The sequence below is a fragment of the Cibotium barometz genome, chromosome 18, assembly GCF_041138505.1.
Source record: "Cibotium barometz isolate CiBa-2024 chromosome 18, ASM4113850v1, whole genome shotgun sequence".
Classification (NCBI taxonomy): Eukaryota; Viridiplantae; Streptophyta; class Polypodiopsida; order Cyatheales; family Cibotiaceae; genus Cibotium; species Cibotium barometz.
The window spans coordinates 59,247,740-59,267,968 of record NC_141063.1 but is presented as its reverse complement, the minus strand read 5'-3'; the positions used below and the strand labels follow the sequence as shown (position 1 = coordinate 59,267,968).

The following is a 20,229-nucleotide window of genomic DNA, read 5'->3' as shown; positions in this document are numbered from 1 at the left end:
ACAACGATCCATGAAAACATAGTCAACCATCATCGATGAAACATGTAACCATCATCATGGAACAACACCATGGCATCATGGATATCATGGACATTTTGAGGAAACGTGTAACCATCATCATGGAAGGAAACCATAGTATCATGAGACAATACCAAAGCATTAATACAAAGGTAAGCCAAGTCAATGGATGCACATTCCATCAATATGAAAGAAACAAGATGCATTTAAAAGCATCACAATCATACCTATCAGCTCCTCATCTAGAAACAATTGACATACCTTTTCTTGAGGATTTAATATGAGAATCATACCTATCAGCTCCTCATCTGAAAAGTGAGGTTTGAGTATCCTCCACGCACTTGATGGATACCTACCCATATAGTAGTTTTCGTGATGGAAAACCAATGCTACCATTGTATGATGGAGATAAGGATTATGTCTCCACAAGATCTTCCTTAGCTTTCATTAAAAGATGTCAAAATTAGCAGGTTACGATAGCCATATCAAACTCGACACCAAATGCAAGATGAGAAAGGTAAAATTAGCCTGAACTTGTGTAAAATAGTAGTTATGCTCTCTCTAAGAGACGCTTGATAGTGGATTCATGTATGAATTTCAATACAATTTCTCATAGTTAATGTAAAACAAACTATAAAATAGAGAACTTATCTCGCCATAATCCAAACTCTCCTGCTCTTGTTGGCACCTACTACCTTCGCAAAATATCAAGGCCATGGTTAGCATAGATTTTCAGATTGTATATATGATCAAGAAACCATAAGAAGTGAAGATAGCAACATTGCGTGTAAGATGTGATTAGGGTAATGTAACGATAATGAAGTTTCGTGATGATGTGATCACGAAAATGTAACAATAATCGAGTTGCCTTTCAGAATAATGATGTTTTTCAACATCCAAATGACAGATGAACATATGAACATGAAAATCTAAACTTGATGAGGATTAGTAAACAAACACAAAAGTGTAAATCCTGTGTGGGAATGGCTCTCAACTTTAAAGCTTATTAAAATCATAAGGTTAAAGCTTATTAAAATCTTTGGGCCTCGTGTCTACACACATCAATGGAAAACAGGTGCAGGTGCTGCTGTGCCCACACACAACCAATATATCAAGAAAGCACGGTAAAGATATTATTAATCCATGGGAACAATGCCAAAAGAAAAGCTATTGAAGATCAATGGTATCAAAGGTAATGGTGCCCAAGAAGTATTATTTTCTTCTGCGCATAAAACTAAAACGTTAGCAAAAAGTGCGCCTGCCAAAAGAAAAGCTAAAGCCATACATAGCTACTGCTTGAAATAGAGAAGAAGATTTATTTATTAATCATAAATAAAGCATGGAAGATAACAGTTGCGCGCTGCCGTCAACAGCACCTTCTCTCTTTCACAAGCGTGGAGGAGAGTAACTATTCTCCCTCTCTCTCTCTTCCGTTACCTCTCCGCACGGGAGGGAGAAGAACCCTCACACACAATATAGTGGGCGTCGTTCAAAAGCAACATAACGACTGTTCTAATTAGCCCCCAACACGGCACATCTCTATAGGCGACCACAACACCTACAGATGTTGCAGAGATTAACTATTCTCCCTCTCTCTCTCTTCCGTTACCTCTCCGCACGGGAGGGAGAAGAACCCTCACACACAATATAGTGGGCGTCGTTCAAAAGCAACATAACGACTGTTCTAATTAGCCCCCAGCACGGCACATCTCTATAGGCGACCACAACACCTACAGCTGTTGCAGTTGGCGCACAGCAGCCAGCCATCGTGCATAAGCCACTACACCTACAGCCGCGTGTTGTATACAGTCGGTAGGAGGTCAACACCTACAGCAACCACGTGATGTAAACAGCCGAGAGGAGGTCAACACCTACACAGAAGAGAGGTCAACACCTACACAGAAGAGCACGCAAGCAGCCATGTGAGGAGAGCTGCACAGCAGGTCTGCTGACGCCTGTCGTCGTCAAACAAAGAGCGCTTTTCTTTAAGTCTTAATAATTAAAAACAACCGAAGCTAAGGTTTCTGGAGCCCGTTCTCTATTTCTCTACACCCATCTCTCGCTCATGTGCCATCCAATAACACACACATAGCCGTATGGAAAGAAAAAGAGAAGCGTGTTGAGACTTATCTTGCTTATCGTATGGAAAGAAGAAGAGAACCGTGATCGCCATGAATTGCACACGCTCTGATACCATGTTGGAGATGGAGGCGATAGCACACGAGACACAAGATTGAATCCCCAAAGTGTGTGGAATACACACAATAGATGAGTATATATAGAGGAGATCCTAGGGCTATATATAGAGACATTCTATATATAGCCAACAGAAGCCACACCTTGTGGTCCCATGCCTTTGGCCCCTCTGGGATTTACAGCGGGGTGTGCATCTCCGTCAGCGAGCGGCTCTTACCAGCATTGATTGATTCAAGCACTATAGTCATAGGAAGAGCACAGTGGGTGGTCATTAGGATTAGGGAGGATAGAGTGGGTTTCGTTAACGTCTATGTTCGGATCACCATAGCATGAAGAGCCATTGTTTGGAGCATGGTCCGTGAGTCCCTCCCACAGGCTGATTTTTGGTGCATGGGTGGTGATTCTAACATAGTAGAGGCGACGTAGGATAAACTCGGAGGAGGCACGAACACTGTTTCAAGCACGGAGTTATTGGCTTGGGAGGAGCTGATTTTGGCTCTACGGGGACATGATCCATGGCACTTACCAAAGTTAGGGCGTAGCCAAGGAATCTAAGCTTCTTGAGATTAGATAGGAGAGGTATAGGCCCTAACCTCTCTAGAGTGGACCATTTTTACATTGATGAGTAGGCGGCATGGTTGGCATTCTTGGAGGCACTTCTTTCACAAAGCATTGCCCCATCATCCTTTCCCTGGAGGACCCATGGAGGCAGGACAAACACGTGAGCATTTGTATCCCCTAGTACATCATTCAAGACTTCGAGATTTGTAGCAAGATTGAGGAGATTTGGGAGAGTCTTGATTTTCACGTTGGTTTAGCTGCCGCAGGGGCCCTAAATGCAGGACTTGGAGCAATCACGGGTTTGTTGCAGGAGGTGGCAAAGAGAAAATTCATAAGAGTTCAGAGAGCAGAAGAGGAGCATCCGTCAGAGCCTTGCCTCCTTGCAGCATCTCCACAAGAGTGTCTCGAATAGACCATGGATTGAGGCCTTGATGGCGGCAGCCCAAATAGAGCTGAGCTCCATTGAGAAGAAGAGGGTGGAGTACAGATATCATGCTAGAGCTTCCTTTTGGACACAAGTTGGTGATAGGGTCACCGACGCTTTCTTTGAGATCACAGGCCGGCCCAAGCGGAGAGATGGTATCCTCAATTGCGTGGCCAGGATGGATCTATTGTTTCTGTCCCCCCTTTGGTTTGAGCCATTGCGAGTGTTACGTACCTAGTGGTCTAATCTAGCAGGGGTACATGAGCCGTAGGATTAGAGGAAGGAGGCTGATACAAGCAGCTAAGGCTCATGTTTAGTAATACCACGTATATTGGCTATTCATGACTGGACAACTATTTTAAGCAGCAATAGACACCCTAAAGTGAGAGTTGGGTTATTATTGTTCATAGAGAGTTATTCACTCTTTGGTTTGCGATGGACCAGGATTATCGTCCGGATTCGATGGCTCATGGATAGTCATGCGGAAGCCCTCAACAAGGCGGCGGCGGCCGTATACAAGTGTTCACTGGCATGATTAGTTGGATTGGAGCCTTAGTCTCTGGCTAGTGGATGTGAACCTACGGTTGGGTGGTGAGCTAGCTTGCACCCCTCTCTTAGGGGGTTTGTATTAATCACTCGTGTTTTGTGTTCAGGAGATCCGTGGGGTTGCAACACTTTGTATGAGAGCCAAGTTTCGCCTTGTCATGGATGAGTGTTTTACAATTATGATAGCCTCATGATCTCTGTTTGGGGCAAGATTGTCATAGATGAGTGTCCTATATTTATGGTAGCCCCATAATTATGGGAGGAAGTAAGAGGATATATCATATAGTGCAGATTGATGTGGTGGTCTAACGTGAAAGTGAGTGTCCTTCAGGTGGGAGTTTGGTTGTGTCAAGGTAGGATTGGGAAGGAATTGATCACTTTTGACTTAATCTTATGATTAAAGGGGGTCTTGTATGGAGTGTATCCTGGTGTTATGGGAGGATCCACTACATGCAGGGTTTCTAGATACATGTATATTCCTATTTGGTGGATGTCTAGATTGAGGGGAAGCGGTAGTTGATATGAGAAATCTATTACAAGAAGGAAGAAAGAACAAGATCGAGGATTGCAGATGATCGAAGTAGTATTTGGAACTATGATTGGGTCTATGTTTTCGGTAAAGCGGTTATGCTTTGCTAGGTGTGAAGCTTCTTTGCTTCGTCAGATGTGTTTGGGTGAAGTGGTTATGCTTTGCTAGATGCTAGGTAAAGCTTCTTTGTTGGAATAGTTCTGAGGATCTTGGCACGCACGCATATATTGTGCAGAGATCCAGATTCAGATGAGATTTCGCTGATATTCAGATCAAGAGGGTTCTTGAATAGATTTATTCTCTTGAGAAGATTCAGTTTGTATGCCGAAAGAGATTGCTAGCAACCTTAAGAAATCTTTTGTAAGACTTGTAAGCTGAGGAGTGATGGATTGTTAGACGTATATGGGGTATGTTATGGTGGTATGGGGCGCTAGGATGTATCACATGTGGCACATGTGGGTGTATCCATTGAAGGCAAAGTCAAAGGTTTTCACATGCTTTAGACACTTTGTTTCTATGGTTGGAAATGTGTCTGCATGTAAAGGTGGCACCCTTCATACATATCGAGGGGAGGAGTATATGTCAAAGCAGTTTGGCTCTTTTGTTAAAGGTTAGAGGGAGTTATATGTGCCATGATTTGCCTCTTTTTCTTTTATTGGTTGGTTGGAGATAATTATATGTGCCACTTATGTGGGAAAGAGATGCCCACCAAGGCCTTGCAGACAATTGCCTCTTATAAAGGTTGGAATGCCTAGAAGCCCTCTCTGGCTGATTTGCGTGTTTTTGGTTATCTTGTTTATGCACTTGACCCTGAGTGACAACACAACTAGATGGATAATAAGGTGGTGCAATGTATTTTTGTGGTATATAGCTCAGAAAGCAAAGGGTATAGACTCTACCATCCGGCCACAAGGTGGATTTTGGTGAGTAGAGATGTCTTTGTTGAGAACTTAATTGAGCTCATGCTTATGTAAAAACAACAAAATGTATGCTCACAGGATACCTTTGGTACTCTTACGTTGTACAATGCCGGACAGCCATACAAGGTGATGCAAATCAACCATACCAGTTGAAAATGAGCTCGAATTTCAACCCACAGATCAGTCTATTGATGAGACACTTTTGAATGATGCAGTGAATGAGGAAAAGGCACCCATCTAGGTGCCCAAGCATATTCCAAAATGGTTGGTGTAGACGTTGTGGGATAGCAAATTAGCTACTCCTTTGCCTAGTAGATTATGATGAGATCTTTGACCCCACATCTTGTATGACTACAATCCTGTCTATTGTTTTTTTTTTTTTTGGGAAAAAACGATCCTTCTATTAGTTAATGAGAAGACGCCATAAGGCTACAAAGCTCACCTCACAAGGAGGGATAATATATACAGTGAACACCGGAGCTCCACCCCCGTGGCTGGCCGCTCTCTGGGGGGGGGGCTACCTAGTAGTACATGCGGGAGGTGAGAAGAGCCAAACTGGAGGCCTGTAGTGCCAAGTGACGTCCTCGCCCCTCGCGGTGAGGAAAGGGCCAGGCTGCCAAGTGCGGAGGAACGCCTTGCGGCGACCTCTCATGCGATCCGAGTCGCCCTGAAGTTTCCCCCAGTGTCCTCTCAAGGTGTGAATGATGTCCACCCAGAGAGCCTGTATGACCTCCGCCGGTGGAATCGCCTGGCGGTCTATGGCCTCCCTGCATCGGGCTCTCCATATGTGCCAAGCCGTCATGCTGCTGATCATCTCCCATCTGTGCCCGTCCCCCTCCTGGGAGACTGCCCAAGAGAAGTCTGGCGTCGGAACCACCGCCATCGCCCTGTCAGAGACCTGGATGGTCACACTGCCAGGGACGTCCTCGTATCCAAGGGACGGGCCGCTGTCCGTGGCCCAAGCCACCGCACCCCACGTCACCATCATCTCACCTGGCGAGCCTGCAAAAACCATCCTGAGAGCGCGCTGCCAGACCTGCTGTGCCTGTGGGCAATCCCATAAGCAGTGCCGCTGCGACTCCTGTGCATGGCCGCACCGAGGGCAGGACGCTGGGTGTCTGCCAAAAGCTAGCCAAGCCCCCACAGCCAGTCCTCTATGCGCTGTAAGCCAGAGAAAAAGCGTCACCTTCCATATAAAATCTTAGCTAAAGCCTTGAGTATAAGGTTGCAGCCGATCCTCCAAAGGACTATCCATGATACATAGAATGGGTTCCTCCAAGGAAGGAGTATATTTGATAACATCTTTTCTTTCTGGGAAGCTGTTGAGTAGGCAAAAGTCTAGTCCACAGCCTCTTGCCATTCTTTTGCTTGATTTTGAAAAGGCTTATGACAGAGTGGCATGGTTGTCACGGTATGAAAATACGATACCGTACGGGAATTTTTGGTACGATATGAAATTTTCGGATACCGTACGATAAAATACAGTTTTTATTTTTTACACTTACAACCTATGGAGCTTCAAGCTTGAATGTGAGGGAAGGTTGGGAGGGGAGGAGTCTACAGTGCTTGAGGAACCAGAACATGGATATGTGTCTCTCCCAGTTGGATCTCCTGATTGTCTCCAAAAAAGAACCTGGATGGGTAATGCAATACCAAAGGTCTCCCAGTGTAGCGTTTATGACTAAGGGACCGTCCTTGCACAAATACGAGCAGTGCATCTAGGGTGATAGGTTTAGGGACTCCTCTCTATATCAAAATGGCCATGTCCAAATCTTCTCTCTCGTACATAACTTGAGAATCTAACTGTCTAGCCTACCTATACCAGGGATCTCCAAGTGATGTAGCAAGATTCTCTCATCCTACCAATCAAGTGTACACTACCAGTCTACCTCGCTAGATTTTTTAGGTCTCTCAACAACCCCATATGGAATACTGAGTGGACACGAAAGTTGCGAAGTATTGCGAGCATTTGGGATCTTCGTTAAGCAGGGTTTCTATATTTTTTTAAAGCATTTGGAATTTGTTTTTTTCAAGGAATTTTTTTTTGGGGGGGGGGAACAAAAGAAAAAGCCTCGTACTGTACGATATCGTACCGTATGAACCCATTCGTACCGGTACGAGAAACAACTATGCAGAGTTGGATTGGGATTTTTTGGAGGGCACTATGGCACACACGGGGGGTGTCCTGCCTATACAGGGAGGCTCATAGCACTGTTTTAGCTTGTGGGGGGCATGGTGAGCGTTTTCAGATTTCCCGTTCAGTGAGGCAGGGCTGTCCCTTCGCCCCTTTACTGTACCTCATTGTAGCTGAGGCTATGAGCAGGTTTCTTCGAGCTGCCCCTGGTGTTGTGGGTCTCAGGCTGCCTTTATGTGCGGAGGAAGAGTTTTTGGACTCTAAGTTAGCAGATGATATGGCACTGTTCCTTGAGGCTTCACATGCTTGTTTATGTGCTTTCCGGACAGCCTTGGAGGCCTTTTGTTTGGCAGCAGGAGCTACTATCAATTGGCATAAGTTAGTTGGTTTTTGGATCAGTGATTCTCCTCTTGCAGATTGGGGTACAAATGTTGGTTTTACTTGGATTGAGAGAGGATGCTCTGCCAGATACCTTGGTTGTCAGGTGGGCGTTGACATCTCCCCTGCACAACAGTTTTCTCCGGTGCTCTTAAGCATTAAAAGCAAACTTCATCATTGGAGTAGGAGGAAGCTCGACTTGGCCTCTAGAGCTTTGGTGGTTAACCAAGTTTTGCTAGCCACGGCTTGGTTTATCGCTTCGTGTTGGATTTTTCATAAGGGCTGCATTGGCCAACTTTGTCGCCTTATTCGGAACTTTCTTTCGTCAGGGCTTGATGGAAATGCACACACCAGGGCCAGAGTTGCTTGGGAAACCATTATCAGGCTTAAGCAGGAAGGGGGATTGAATATAATTGACCCTGAGGTGCAATGTAAGGCTTTGCTTTGTAAGCTTGTTGTTAGGGGCTTTCTTCCAGGCACTGAGCCGTGGAAGGACTTTCTCATGCAGCAGATCACGAAGTGTGTCCCTGTTCGCGGAGGTGACTCGACTCTCAGCTCACGCTTTATTTTTTCGAATGCAGTTCACCGCTCCCCTTTATCCCCCCTGGTTAGGTCCCTCCTACGGGCCTGGGACTGCCAGAGGAGTTTTTTGGTACACATCCCCCCGCATTCACTGGAGGAAGTTAACCGGCATCTCATTTTGTGGAATGATTTGATCTTAGATGTGCATGGTAGGCCTCGTGGGACAGCTATGCATATTCTTTGGGTTGGCTGGGAGACCCTATGCACCACAGTGCTGGCTTGGAAGAGGCTTCAGAGCCTCAACGAGGTGCAGAGATTGGATTTCACGCAGCAATTGAGAGGCTCTAGCTAGAGGATGGCACATATTGATGCAGCCATTCCCAACCACTGGATTATTGGATCTTTCTTGGAAGGCCGTCATCATTCTTGGTTTGGGGTTTTTTCTGGGACAGGTGTTCCTCTTTAGGTTATGGGGCTCCCCTTGCCTAGGGAGGATGATGTACTGGTCTTTTTTTCTGTACAGAATGGATGGCAGCTGGAGAGATGTGACGTGCAGGACCTTATTGAGGGCCCCCAGATTCGTCTAGTCAGAGTTGTTGGCAGGTTAGGGAAGCATGTCTTTGTTGACCCACCCCCCCCCCCCCCCCCCCCCCCCCAACCCCCCCCTCCCAAGGATGATCATAGAGAGTGTTAGCCTTTGGTTGTATGGTGGCTGCCCTCTCAGACATTTGCATTGGGACCCCGGTGAGTGGGAGAGGAAGGATGCTTGTAACCCTTAAAAAACATGCTTCACGTTTAGGAGAAGGGAATGTCATGTGCACACATGTGGACATGGTTAATCTCATAGGTAATCCTTGACTAGGCATCAGTCTTAGGGTAGGATTAGACAAGCAGACTCGGGCAGGGAAGAAGCAGCAAGTCCACAAGCATCACCATGGCTGAGCCTACAACCAGCCCACACATAGTAGTACTGTGGCCATCTGAGCATCGAGAAGCTGGCCGAGAGCAGTTACTCAAAAGTGGGCATCATCAGGGCTGGCCGACCATTATTTATGAGCATTTTAGATGAGCTGTGGACAAGTAGAACTGACTGACAGCAGTATTCTGGCTGACCCATGCATATGGACTCTATACAAGGCTACGCCCAAACATATTCATATTCATCTGATCCCCACCTATGAAGGGGCAGGTCATAGTCAGTCTAGATAGGGTCTTTTGTTTACCATCTTGGGAAGGCCAAAGGCCACACAGCAGTATCTATTTGTACCATATCAACATACTGAAAATACAGTTCATCCCTCTTTTCTCTCTGCTGTCTGTTCATTTCTTTGGCATAAGTGTTCCTACTCCGTAGGCTCAGGGCTGGATCCAGTACATGTTTCCAACCCATCATCAAGTTTTGAAGGAGGGAATGCCACATGCACACCTGAGGACATGCTAACCTCATGGTTAATCCGTCATTAGGCAACATCCTTAGGAGGGTAGTATTAGGGGACTAGCAGACTAAGGCAAGGAAGAAGAAGCACGCCCACAAGCTTCGTTATGGCTCAGCCTACAGCCAGCCCATTCACAGGAGTATTGTGTCCATCTAAGCATTAGGAAGCCGGCTGACCACGAGAGTTACTCAAAAGCGGGCAACATTAGGGCTGGCTGACCAGTATATTTCAGGATTTAGGAGCATTTTGTAGATCTGGCTGAAAATAGTTTCCTGGTTGACTTGTTCATATCGAGTCTATAAAAGGCTAGGCCCAAACATTTTCATATTCATCTCTCTCCACCAAAGGGGCAGGTCACAGTTAGTCTAGATAGGGTCTTTTGTTTACCATTTTGGGAAGGCCAAAGGCCACACACCAGTTGTACAGTCATATACATCCTTTTGCACCTTATCCACCATAAACAAAAAGGGAGAAGCATCCTTAGGAGATCCTACATGGGGATACAATTTGGCGTACCATACCACCAGAGCACACCCCACGTAAAACCGTTGTTAAAAATGATCATAGGTGGAATGACCAACTTTCCCCCCTACAACCCGGTCTTGAAGCAACCGAATTCCTCATTGAACACTAAGTTCAAACCTTAGGTCAATTAGAGGATCACTTTAATCCATGCAAAGTTAAGGATGATAGATACCACCATGTTCACACCCCAAGCCTTCTCCCTGGCTTCCATAGTCAGCTCTACTGGCTGTCTATAAGCCATCCGGAAACCTTAGCCTAGGCATCTTGGATTATGACCATCACCACAAGATTGCCTAACTCGGCATCCTGTCCTAGGTTATGTCAATTTCCAACAAGACTGCCTGTTGCCACCTACTACGTAGTGGCTATCCGGATAACATGAAGGGTTCATGGCAAAACTTGGTATGCTCTCATGTGGAGTAGTTTCAACAAAGACCTCAAAAAGTAAATTTCATATATCGGGGGTTTGCAAAAAAGGACTTGAAAGTAAGTGTCACGACTTAGCGTCTTTGAGTCAAGACTATTGAGCCATTCTTGGAACCACCAATGTGTGTGCGAATTCAGACTTGAATCCCACTTAGCAAAAGCCTTATGACACCACTTTGACAACCCCACGGTCATCGGGTTGGCAAAGGCACGGAGCACCCATCAACCTTGGGTCCAACACTGTCCTTCCTTAGTGAATTTTGGATTACGCACTCTAAGTTTATCTTCTAGCCTTGGTGCTGGTTGTTGGTGGGCAAAATCCGAGCCATCCGTGTGGCTTCACTTGCTCAAAGTCATCATTGCCAACCGACTCCACGCCACGTCATTATTGCTGGATGTCTACATGGAATTACTGCCCACTAACTCCATATATTTCTGGTGCACACTGCTAACTTGGAGAAAAGCAGTGACAAAAAGGTGACGGGTTATAGGTTGGAAAGAAGCGAGAAAAGCTTATGGGTGAGATCGGAAGGGTTAATGATGAGGCAAAACCTTGCTTTGAAGACGGAAAACTTGCAGCCCTATTGTGTTTCCAGCGCCTTGAAGAGTTCTTGAAGGTCTGGAGAACAATGAGTTAGAAATCTCCCCTTTTATAAGGGTTGGAGGAAAGCAAGTTTACTTGCTTTACTAAAAAAAGAAAAAAGGCTGGTCCCAAAATATTTATAAAGCTTGCCCTTCGCTTTTATTTATAAAAATAAAGCTTGGCCCATAGCTTTTAAAAAATATGTCCCCTTGCTTTAAAAAAAAAGCCTCTTTCTCTCACTCCACATATTTCTCTCCCTGCGTTGATATGTGCTGTCATTTCCTCGTCATCTCCTTCTTCCTTCGTGTGAGCTGCCCAACTCTTCCTCTATGCGTGCACTAGCATAGGCACCCTGTATGCTAGGGTTTGGCCACCCATGGGCTGGCCTTCTCGCCCTGCAGGCATTGGCGCCCCTGTCGCTGTGCCCTTGCTGGCCCGTCTTGGTTGGGCTGGGCTGGCTGCTTTGGGTAGACCCCTCATGGCCGCCCTTGCCTTGGTTATTTAGGCCACATGGACGGTCCTAGGGTTGGCAATGGGCTGACCCCAGGCCACCCTAACTGTGGCGCTAACCTGCCTCCCTTAGCGTTGCACCATGGCTGCCCCATTGACTGCCTTCTTGTGCACATATCAGCCCTGCTTCTCCCTCTGCTGTTTGCCCCTGTGGCTGTCCCCGTCTCACGTGACCCCATCTACGCTTGCTGGTCCTCTGCTGAGAGGTTCCTAGCCATACATATGTTGCTTATGGTGAATTCCAGGACGACAAACCAGTGCCTGCTTATCTTGCAGGCGTATGGGAACATTACAAGGGAAAAAAGCATAGCTTTTCTGCACTTCAGAGCGTTGTCCAGCATGCACCAAGGGTGCTTTTTCTCCATCCCTTGTTCCTTGCATAGCCTAGATTTGGTTATTATTAGCATGTGGCCCTATAGCTTTTGTCGTCGTTTGTGTACTTTTAATCAGACCCAAGGCTATCTAGACCTCATCCTTGTTAGTGCTAGCCTCCCATCTAGGGTCCTATCAGCCCGTAAGCCAGCAGGCCAAGCCATATCCCTAATTTTAGGCTAGCTTTTAAACCTAACCCTAAGCCCAGCTGATGTGGGATAGCCCATCCAGTTAACAGTAGGTCATCCAACCTGAGGTTAAAACTGGACTGTGCCCGGTCAAAGATGTTACAGCCAGCTCTTGCACCTGGATTGGCATCACTTGGAATACTGCTGGATGCAAAATTCACGTGAGGCTTCATGTTGTGAAGACCAAGGGGCTCTCTTGTGATGGTATTTTATAGCTTATAAGTTGCAAGTGACTTGCATTTTGGCAATAGTTTAGCTACTTTCAGTTCGAATCAGGGAATGTAAAAAGGAAGCATGTGTTTCTCACTTTAAGATATTTTCTGGTGCAGGTTTCAAAAGCAGAAGATTATCTGAATTGCATTGAAGAAGCTGGTATCACGTTATCTATGCAGGTAAAATTTGGCAGTTGTTGAGGTTTTCTAAGGGCAGGTTTCTCCGAGTGTCTCTTGGGATTTCTTTAATTATCGAGCCGAGAGTGTGAGAGTTTAGTGATGAACTAAGGTGGAGGGGAAGTAAAAGTTCAGGCACTTCAAAAATTCTAGGTAGGATTTGAGGAATCATTGAACGGGGTGGTGTGCATAGAATTGGAGCCCATATGTGGCAAAGTGATAGCTACAGAGAATGGTGGTTTCCTAGCCAAAATATGGAAACACTGTTTCTTGTGAGTTTCGGTCTCTGTTTTTGAAGATACGCAATTTTCCTCAGTATCTCAGCTATTTCAAGTTGTCCTGTTAAGTTTTCCATCAGTTTTCTTAATTCCAATCATACTTTACATTTACTTTTCTGATTTCATTTGCTCCTATGAATGTCAAAGACCTGTTGTTTCCTAGTTTCAGGCTGTTTTTGATGTCAGCCATTTCTGTTTCTGGTTCGGCTCCATGAACTATAGCCATGGCACTTGAGAGCTTGATAGTGTTGGCTATTGCATCACCTTTTGCACTAACTCATGTTCGTCAAATTCCCAGGATAGAAGGGAAATGCATGTTTTCTCTTTAATGTGGCTAAAAACAAGAAAAAGTGAGTACAACTCGTGAGGCATGATTTGCCAGTTGCTGCCATGTGATTTGGATTCTTTGTGAATGTTACCTCTTTGCAGGAGCGAAAGAAAGATATTTGGGCAAAGTGTACTGTTTTGGCCAATAGTTTAGGAGGAAGGCTTCCAGATGTGGCTATAACTGGACTGCTTGATGAGGCAAGTATGCAGGCTTTTTGCTCCAAGGGGAGGAGCAAGATAATTTTATTTAGTGAAGTTTTTGAGTTTATTTTTACCTTTTTTCTTTTAAGCAGGTTGCAAATCTAGTAGAGGCACCTAATCCTTTGTTGGGGTCATTTGACGCCTCTTTTTTAGACCTTCCTTCTGAAGTTTTGATGATGGTGAGCTTTTTACACTTCTTCAGAACTTGAATTAGGATGCTGCCTATGTGTTTACCATAACTGCTGAGCTATGTGACCGGAAACTGTGCATACAGGTGATGCGCAAACATCAAAGATATTTTCCTATAGAAGATCCAGAGACGGGGCAGTTGCTGCCCGCATTTGTTGCAGTACTTCTCCGTTCTATCACTTAGATTCTGCTATCTTGTTGAAAGCAAGCAAGTTTTCTAGGGGTGAACTTCTGTCGTGGTATGGAATGACAAGCATTTGCTTTGGTTTTGCAGGTGGCAAATGGAAATGTGGACCAAGCTTTGGTCCAAAAGGGAAATGAAGCTGTCCTGAGGTCTGAATTTGAATCTGAGACTTTTCAAGGAAATGTGTGACATCTGAAATGAATAATGTGTCACGAATATGGATGCCATGTGGTACAACTAAAAGAACGTTGTAAACAGAGAGCACAATCACATCCAAGTGTAACCGCGTGTATTTTTTCACTTAGGTTAGTGCTAAGTGTGTGAAGGTTGAGCATGTGCCAAGGTACAGTCGTGCTAGCATTTTACACACCACTTTCAAAATGTAGATTCAATGCAAAATTTGCTGTTAAGTCATTTGAGGTTTTAGGCTGTATAGTGTGGATGAAGGCTGGTGAAAGGATCCAGCCAAATGTCTTGCCATGTTTGTGAGCACTGTTTAATGATTATTGTAGCTCTGAATTGTCTTAAACAGCACTTGACCTTCAAACATTTACTGTGTACATATTCATCCAAATGTGGAATAGGCACTGGGTCCTGATGGCGAGGACCCCCGGCGCCCCGCCCTTGCAGAGTATTTGCTTTATTGATATGAGAATGGCTGAAAGATGATAAGATTACCTTGCTGTGCCCAAAACAGATTGGAACTGAGCCATGGCGTGCCAATTTCAACATGTCACTTTGCTAAAGTCTCAGGTTGTGAAGAGTGGTTTCCCTTGGCTGCAGATCTACGTTAACCCTCCTCTTCACCTCCCCCTGAAGAGGAATGGAGGGATGCTACTTCGATGCTGTGGGGGCTGAGGGAAGTATGATGAACATTGGAGGGAATGGAGCCTTGTTTTTATCCCCCCTCTGCCTTAGGCCCAAGATCCTCCTGTAGTTACCATTTTTCACGGCGCTTAGGTGCCATCCCATAGGCGATGTCACTGAGGAAGCACCATGTGGGGTTTTGAACTCAGGACCCCCTGGTCTTAGACAAACATCTCTACCACTTGAGCTATCAGCTCATTGCGAGCACAACCCCCGGCCGCACCCCCCCCCCCCCCCCCCCCCAATAGCGCCCGTTCCTCCTTAAAATAAGAAAAAAGAAAAAAAGATAGAATAGCAGATTGAAAAAAAGGGGAAAAAGACTAGTCAATCTGTCGGCCTCAACACCTAGGGGCAAGGAAATGGTCTCCCCCCTCACTCCCTCCCTCCTTTTCCCCATTTGGCCATTTATATGAGCTTTTCAACACTGCTCAGCCTTGGTTTGTACCTTGGGGGTTTATGTGGGCTCAATCTTGGCTGTCAAGGGCTATGCTCTAAGGCTACAGAACATGACCCAAACCGGCACCTTCCTGTTACATGTCCCTATCAAATGGGATTGGAGCTGCCATCACATGATATTGGGCTTATCATCACCCATGGTTGGTATTTTTTGGACATGGGGGCCATTCATGAGCTACTTATAGGCCCACATCAGAAAGCATGACCTGCTTTTTTCATGGTGACGGCTCGAGCACTGTGGATTACTTGATGGAGTCTCTTGCTCTTGTGTGACATCCGAAAAATCATCATCCCATCACCACCTATTGGGGCTGATCACACATCTTGATTTCACCAGCCACCCTGCCCCCCCTCCCCCCACATACACACACCATAGAGGAACCCGCCACTGTCCCCTCCTTTCTGGAGAACATTTCTTCGTCATGATCTTGCACCAGGCATCTGAATTCCTGCGAGGCCTTCTTACCCTTCACAGAGCCTCCGACGGACCCGACCTCATAATTCCTGCCTCCCCCTCTCTCACTCCCTTCTCAGCCCTCATCAACACCCCCCCCCCCTTCCCACAAAAATAAAATAAAATAAATAAATCTTCTGCTCTGGCGTCCCCTCTTCAGCTCCTTCTGCCCGGCTTCATCAGAACCTCCTCTCCCCCCCATTCCGCCTTTCCAAAGCATTCCTGCTGGCCGTGCCCGACCTGGAGAGGAGGTGGCAGGCTAGCTCGGTTCATCACTTGATCCACCGTTTTTCGGATTCGGTAGCGACCATTGTGGCCTCTGTTCGGTGGGTGCTCTCCCTCTGGAGAACACCCCCACCCCCACCTCCACCTCCACCTCCACCCCCTCCCCTCCCCCGCGACCCGTTCTAGGGCTTCTGGTTGACTACAGCTTCTTCCGATTCCTCCCCGTTTAGGGAGCAGGTGTCTTCAAGGCGATGGTGGCCCCCATTCGCATCTGTGTGGTTTTGCATCTCTCCAGGCCTTCGGACCAGATTTAGGGTAAAGAGAGTGGAAAAAGTTAGAGAGGATACAGACTTGATGTTGTGCAGGATGATCCGGAGCAAAGCATCGGTACCCCATGAGATCATCAGGGTAGAGTTTGGAGCTACCCCCTTGGTAGTGGATGCCCTTTTCCACACGGTGTGATACTTACACGGGACAGGGTATACACACTACCTCTTCAGATTAGCCCTAGAGTCCTCCATGAGATTGGAGACACAGGGAGCAATTTGTTCATGGTATGCTCACACCAGGAGATGGTTCGCCTCACTAAGCATTGATGGTCTACGACCTTTCCAGTACAGCCTTCACGCCCCCCTCTTGCCCCTCACGCACCAGGAGATCAACCACCTCATCAGCACAGACCTCACTCAATCAGACATCGGTCTTACATGGCTAGACCATTAGGAGCTGCCCAGCAAATCTTGGTTCTACACTGAGCATTTGCTCAAGGTCACACCAGATGGATTCATAGAGCAGCCACACTACCTACAAAGACACATGTCACATGCCATAAGGATAGCAATTGGCCAGATCTGAGTCTCATGACACTTGCTGAGTATAGAGAGAGGGAGATATGAGAGCATACAGGAGGAGCCGAGGATTTGTCAGATGTGTACCAGTGGGGAGGTAGAGACAGAGGAGCACTATATCTGCACAGATGCCCAATATACTATGAGATTGGGGGGTCGATACCATTGCCTATTTAGGGAGGGATTTGGCCCACTCTCTAGGGTGATGGATTATATGAGGATCAGCATTGCGTAGGCCTATTTCTTCTGGAGATGCGGTGCCATAGAGATAGACTATTCAAGGCACAGAGATCAGGACGGGACACATCACAGAGAGTCCTCGCACAGTTTTTTACTCAGACAACCCCCGGGGTGACCAGGTGTCGTACCCGTGAGCAGGAGGAGCCCCAGCTCAGGCAGATCCACTAGTGCCTTACCCAGAACACCCATCAACGAGAGGGGTCACCATTGAGAGAGCATGCCAGATCTGACAGGCCCGACGTCTACGCCCTCCCAGGTGCCGACCCTTGACACAGCATCTCCAAGTCTGGGACATACTTGAGTGGTATTGGAACCGCCCCCTCTAGCAGTGGATGTGTCTCACCTTAGAGATGTAGATAAGGATGGCATGTACACACCAGCTACATGATGTACAGCTGCCCCAAGGCGTTTTGCCTTGCGGCTTTAGCTAGGCAGCATTATTTGGTCTTTTTCTTCTGTTTACCAATTCTATGTAACACATAATCTTTGTAATCCCTTATGCCTCATAGAGCTTATGGTCTTTTGAGACGTTTAATATAACTTTTTTTCTTCCTTGTGTATAATGTTCCTCTTCTCTTCCACTATGATGGGTCAGGCGGAGGCCTGGGGTGGGTCCGGATGAGTGTTGCCTAGGGCTCTTCTTGCTTGAGCTCCACAAACAAAGGGACACATTCTTGAGAGAGCTTCAGCCCCAGCCACCCCGACCCCTCCCTCGTGAGCCAACCGTCACGAGCTTCTTCCGAACCTAGGAGGTGGACCATACAGAGGATCCTATGAACCCACCTCGGGCTGCTCCAGACCCACCTCGCTCCAGAGGAGTTACCCTGGACCGGGCCTCCGCATGCTTGATGCCCCCAACCCCCCAGACGTTGGCCACGATCCCATCATCAACTCTAGATCCAGGACATGCTCCACCACCATCGAGCTACCTTTCCATGTGACGTAGCTGAGGGACACCTCTCAGCCATACTCTTTAGCCCCATGCTTGATATTTTGGGGATTGGTATACCATCTATTGGGGGCTGATGCTCCCCTCATGTTTCATGTTTGTGGTATTCCGTGGACAGTTTTGTATCACCCCAGTGAGATAGCTTTGTTTTGTTTCTATTTTATTTTCCGTTCCATGATGAGATATGCCATAGACATTATTGTATCACTTTGGTCTCCTAGGTGCATTGGGTCTTTAGTAGATGCCCCCAACATAGTGGCCGCCGCCCACTCTCATGCCACCTTAGGAGGATTAGAGCCATCATTCCCCATGACTACAGGACTTTCTCCTGCCGGCTAAGCCTTACTACATTTGGTATTATGTTGCAGCGCCGTATGCGAGATATCCTTGGCTGATGCGAGAGCTTGAGGCTCTTTGTTTGTTTTTTTATGGATATTTTCTTTTAGTTTTACTTTTAGTACCATGAGGATGTATTCCATGGACATGATGTAACATTTTGGTTTCATACGTCATTTTGGCCTTTTGAAGACGTTAATACAACTTTCTTTCTTTCTTTCTTTATTCACTGCCTCTTTCTCTGTATGAGATACGGGGGATATTCTACTGCCTCTTCCGAGAGGGATTTGGACCACTCACATGGGTGATACAATTTGAGGATCAGAGGTGTTTGGGCATGTACTTGATGGAGCTCAGATGACACAGGGATGTAGTGTTGAGGCAGCTCCGATAGGACACCTCACAGATTTCTTTGTGGTACACACATCCACATCGGAATCCATTGCCCACACCAGTTCCTCTACTATGACATCAGAGCCCACCACCTGTACCCACGCTCCAGCTCCATGCCCCAGAGGAGTTCGTAGCGAGAGTACTGGATCCATTCTGCGAGCCAGACGTTCCCGACCCAGAGCATTAGGACCCTCCACCATACAGAGACAGATTCGTGAGGTTCTCCGCTGACATGACACGCTCCCATCACAGAGGCTTGACATTAACTCCACCATTAGATTGGTTCTGGCCGAGGCGGGTATCATCATCAGTACGTGATCACAACATATCTCAATCTGTCGATCACATGTACTATCAGATGTTTTCATTTTACTTTTTCTTTCAGTTTTCCATGGCCCAATATATCCGTGGTACCATTGTATTACTTTTGGTCTCATAGGCCCTTGGGGTCTTCTGTAGACGTTAATATAACTTTCTTTCTTTCTTTCTTTCTCTCTTCACTACCGCAGCTGTGCCTCCTTTCTATCTCTCCCCTTTCCCCGCCCGCCCTTGCTCAGGCCCCCAAGGCAACAACATGATCCTCTCTCTCTCTCTCTCTCAATGGAACTGTGCCCACCTGGTCGAACAAAATGCCACGAAGGTCAGGGAAATGGGATGGCCTATCGCAACAGCTGAACAGTCTTAGTGGTTAGATGCTAACACACGTGAACCCATAAGGCCCCATCGCAAACAAAAGTCTATCTAAACCACATGTTTGTTGAGATATCGAGCTCATCTAGTGAGGAAGAAGAAAGAAAGAAAGATAGATATATTAAGCATCTACTAAATACCCAATGGGTCTATGAAACCAAAGTGATACAATAATGTCCTTGGTATATCTCATCATGGAATGGAAAATAAAACAGAAAGAAAACATAAACATAGCTTTCTCACTGGGGTGATACAAAACTGTCCATGGAAACTCATCATGGAATACTAAGAACATAGAAACATGAGAGCAGCATCAGCTCCGAGTAGATGGTATACCACTCTCCAAAATATCAAGCATGGGGCTAATGAGTATGACCGAGAGGTCTCCCTCAGACTAAGGCCTTACACATTCGCGTCACAGGTGTGGCAGAGGGTAGCTCACCTAAGGCAGAGATGCCTTGGAGGAGCTATGCAAGAAACTAAAGGTGCAAGGTTCCTCATTTGTGGATGTATGGAGAGCAGGAAAGGATACCACCCGACGTTTCTCAGACTTGGGAAGTCACCAAGCATTTTTAGATATCAGGGCAGCCTTGAAGGGGGAGAAAATCTACTTGGATTAGGATCTAACCTCGACACAGGTGGCACACAGGAAAGTATCAATGGAGAAGGTCATGGCACCTCGTAAGGAAGGGAAGTGGGTAGTATACCGAGTTGGGAGAGTCTTATTACAGAGACGCGCCCCATGCCTAAATAGGGGCATTGGGTCTATGAGACTACACCCATCAAGATGGCAGCCTGGAACTGTAATGGGACTCTGTGGTCAGATGTGGGAGTCTTTTGGGAGACATTTATAGGACGAGATATCATCTTCTATACGGAGACACTTACCGTGGGCATACGCGCATGATAGAAGTACAGGGGTGAGGAGTAGTAGT

General features: G+C 46.5%; 1 protein-coding gene across 4 annotated transcripts in view; it reads left to right on the top strand.

Moving 5' to 3' along the window:
- The window catches only part of EDD1 (glycine-tRNA ligase), a 199,000-nt gene that overhangs the window by 127,296 nt on the left and 51,475 nt on the right, over positions 1-20,229 (top strand). For all 4 annotated transcript variants that reach the window (XM_086812812.1, XM_086812814.1, XM_086812813.1 and 1 more), the window contains exons 21-25: positions 12,598-12,660; positions 13,365-13,460; positions 13,556-13,642; positions 13,738-13,812; positions 13,927-13,985. In XM_086812812.1, the coding sequence (XP_086668938.1) occupies positions 12,598-12,660; positions 13,365-13,460; positions 13,556-13,642; positions 13,738-13,812; positions 13,927-13,985 (380 nt within the window). The remainder of the gene's footprint in view (positions 1-12,597; positions 12,661-13,364; positions 13,461-13,555; positions 13,643-13,737; positions 13,813-13,926; positions 13,986-20,229) is intronic.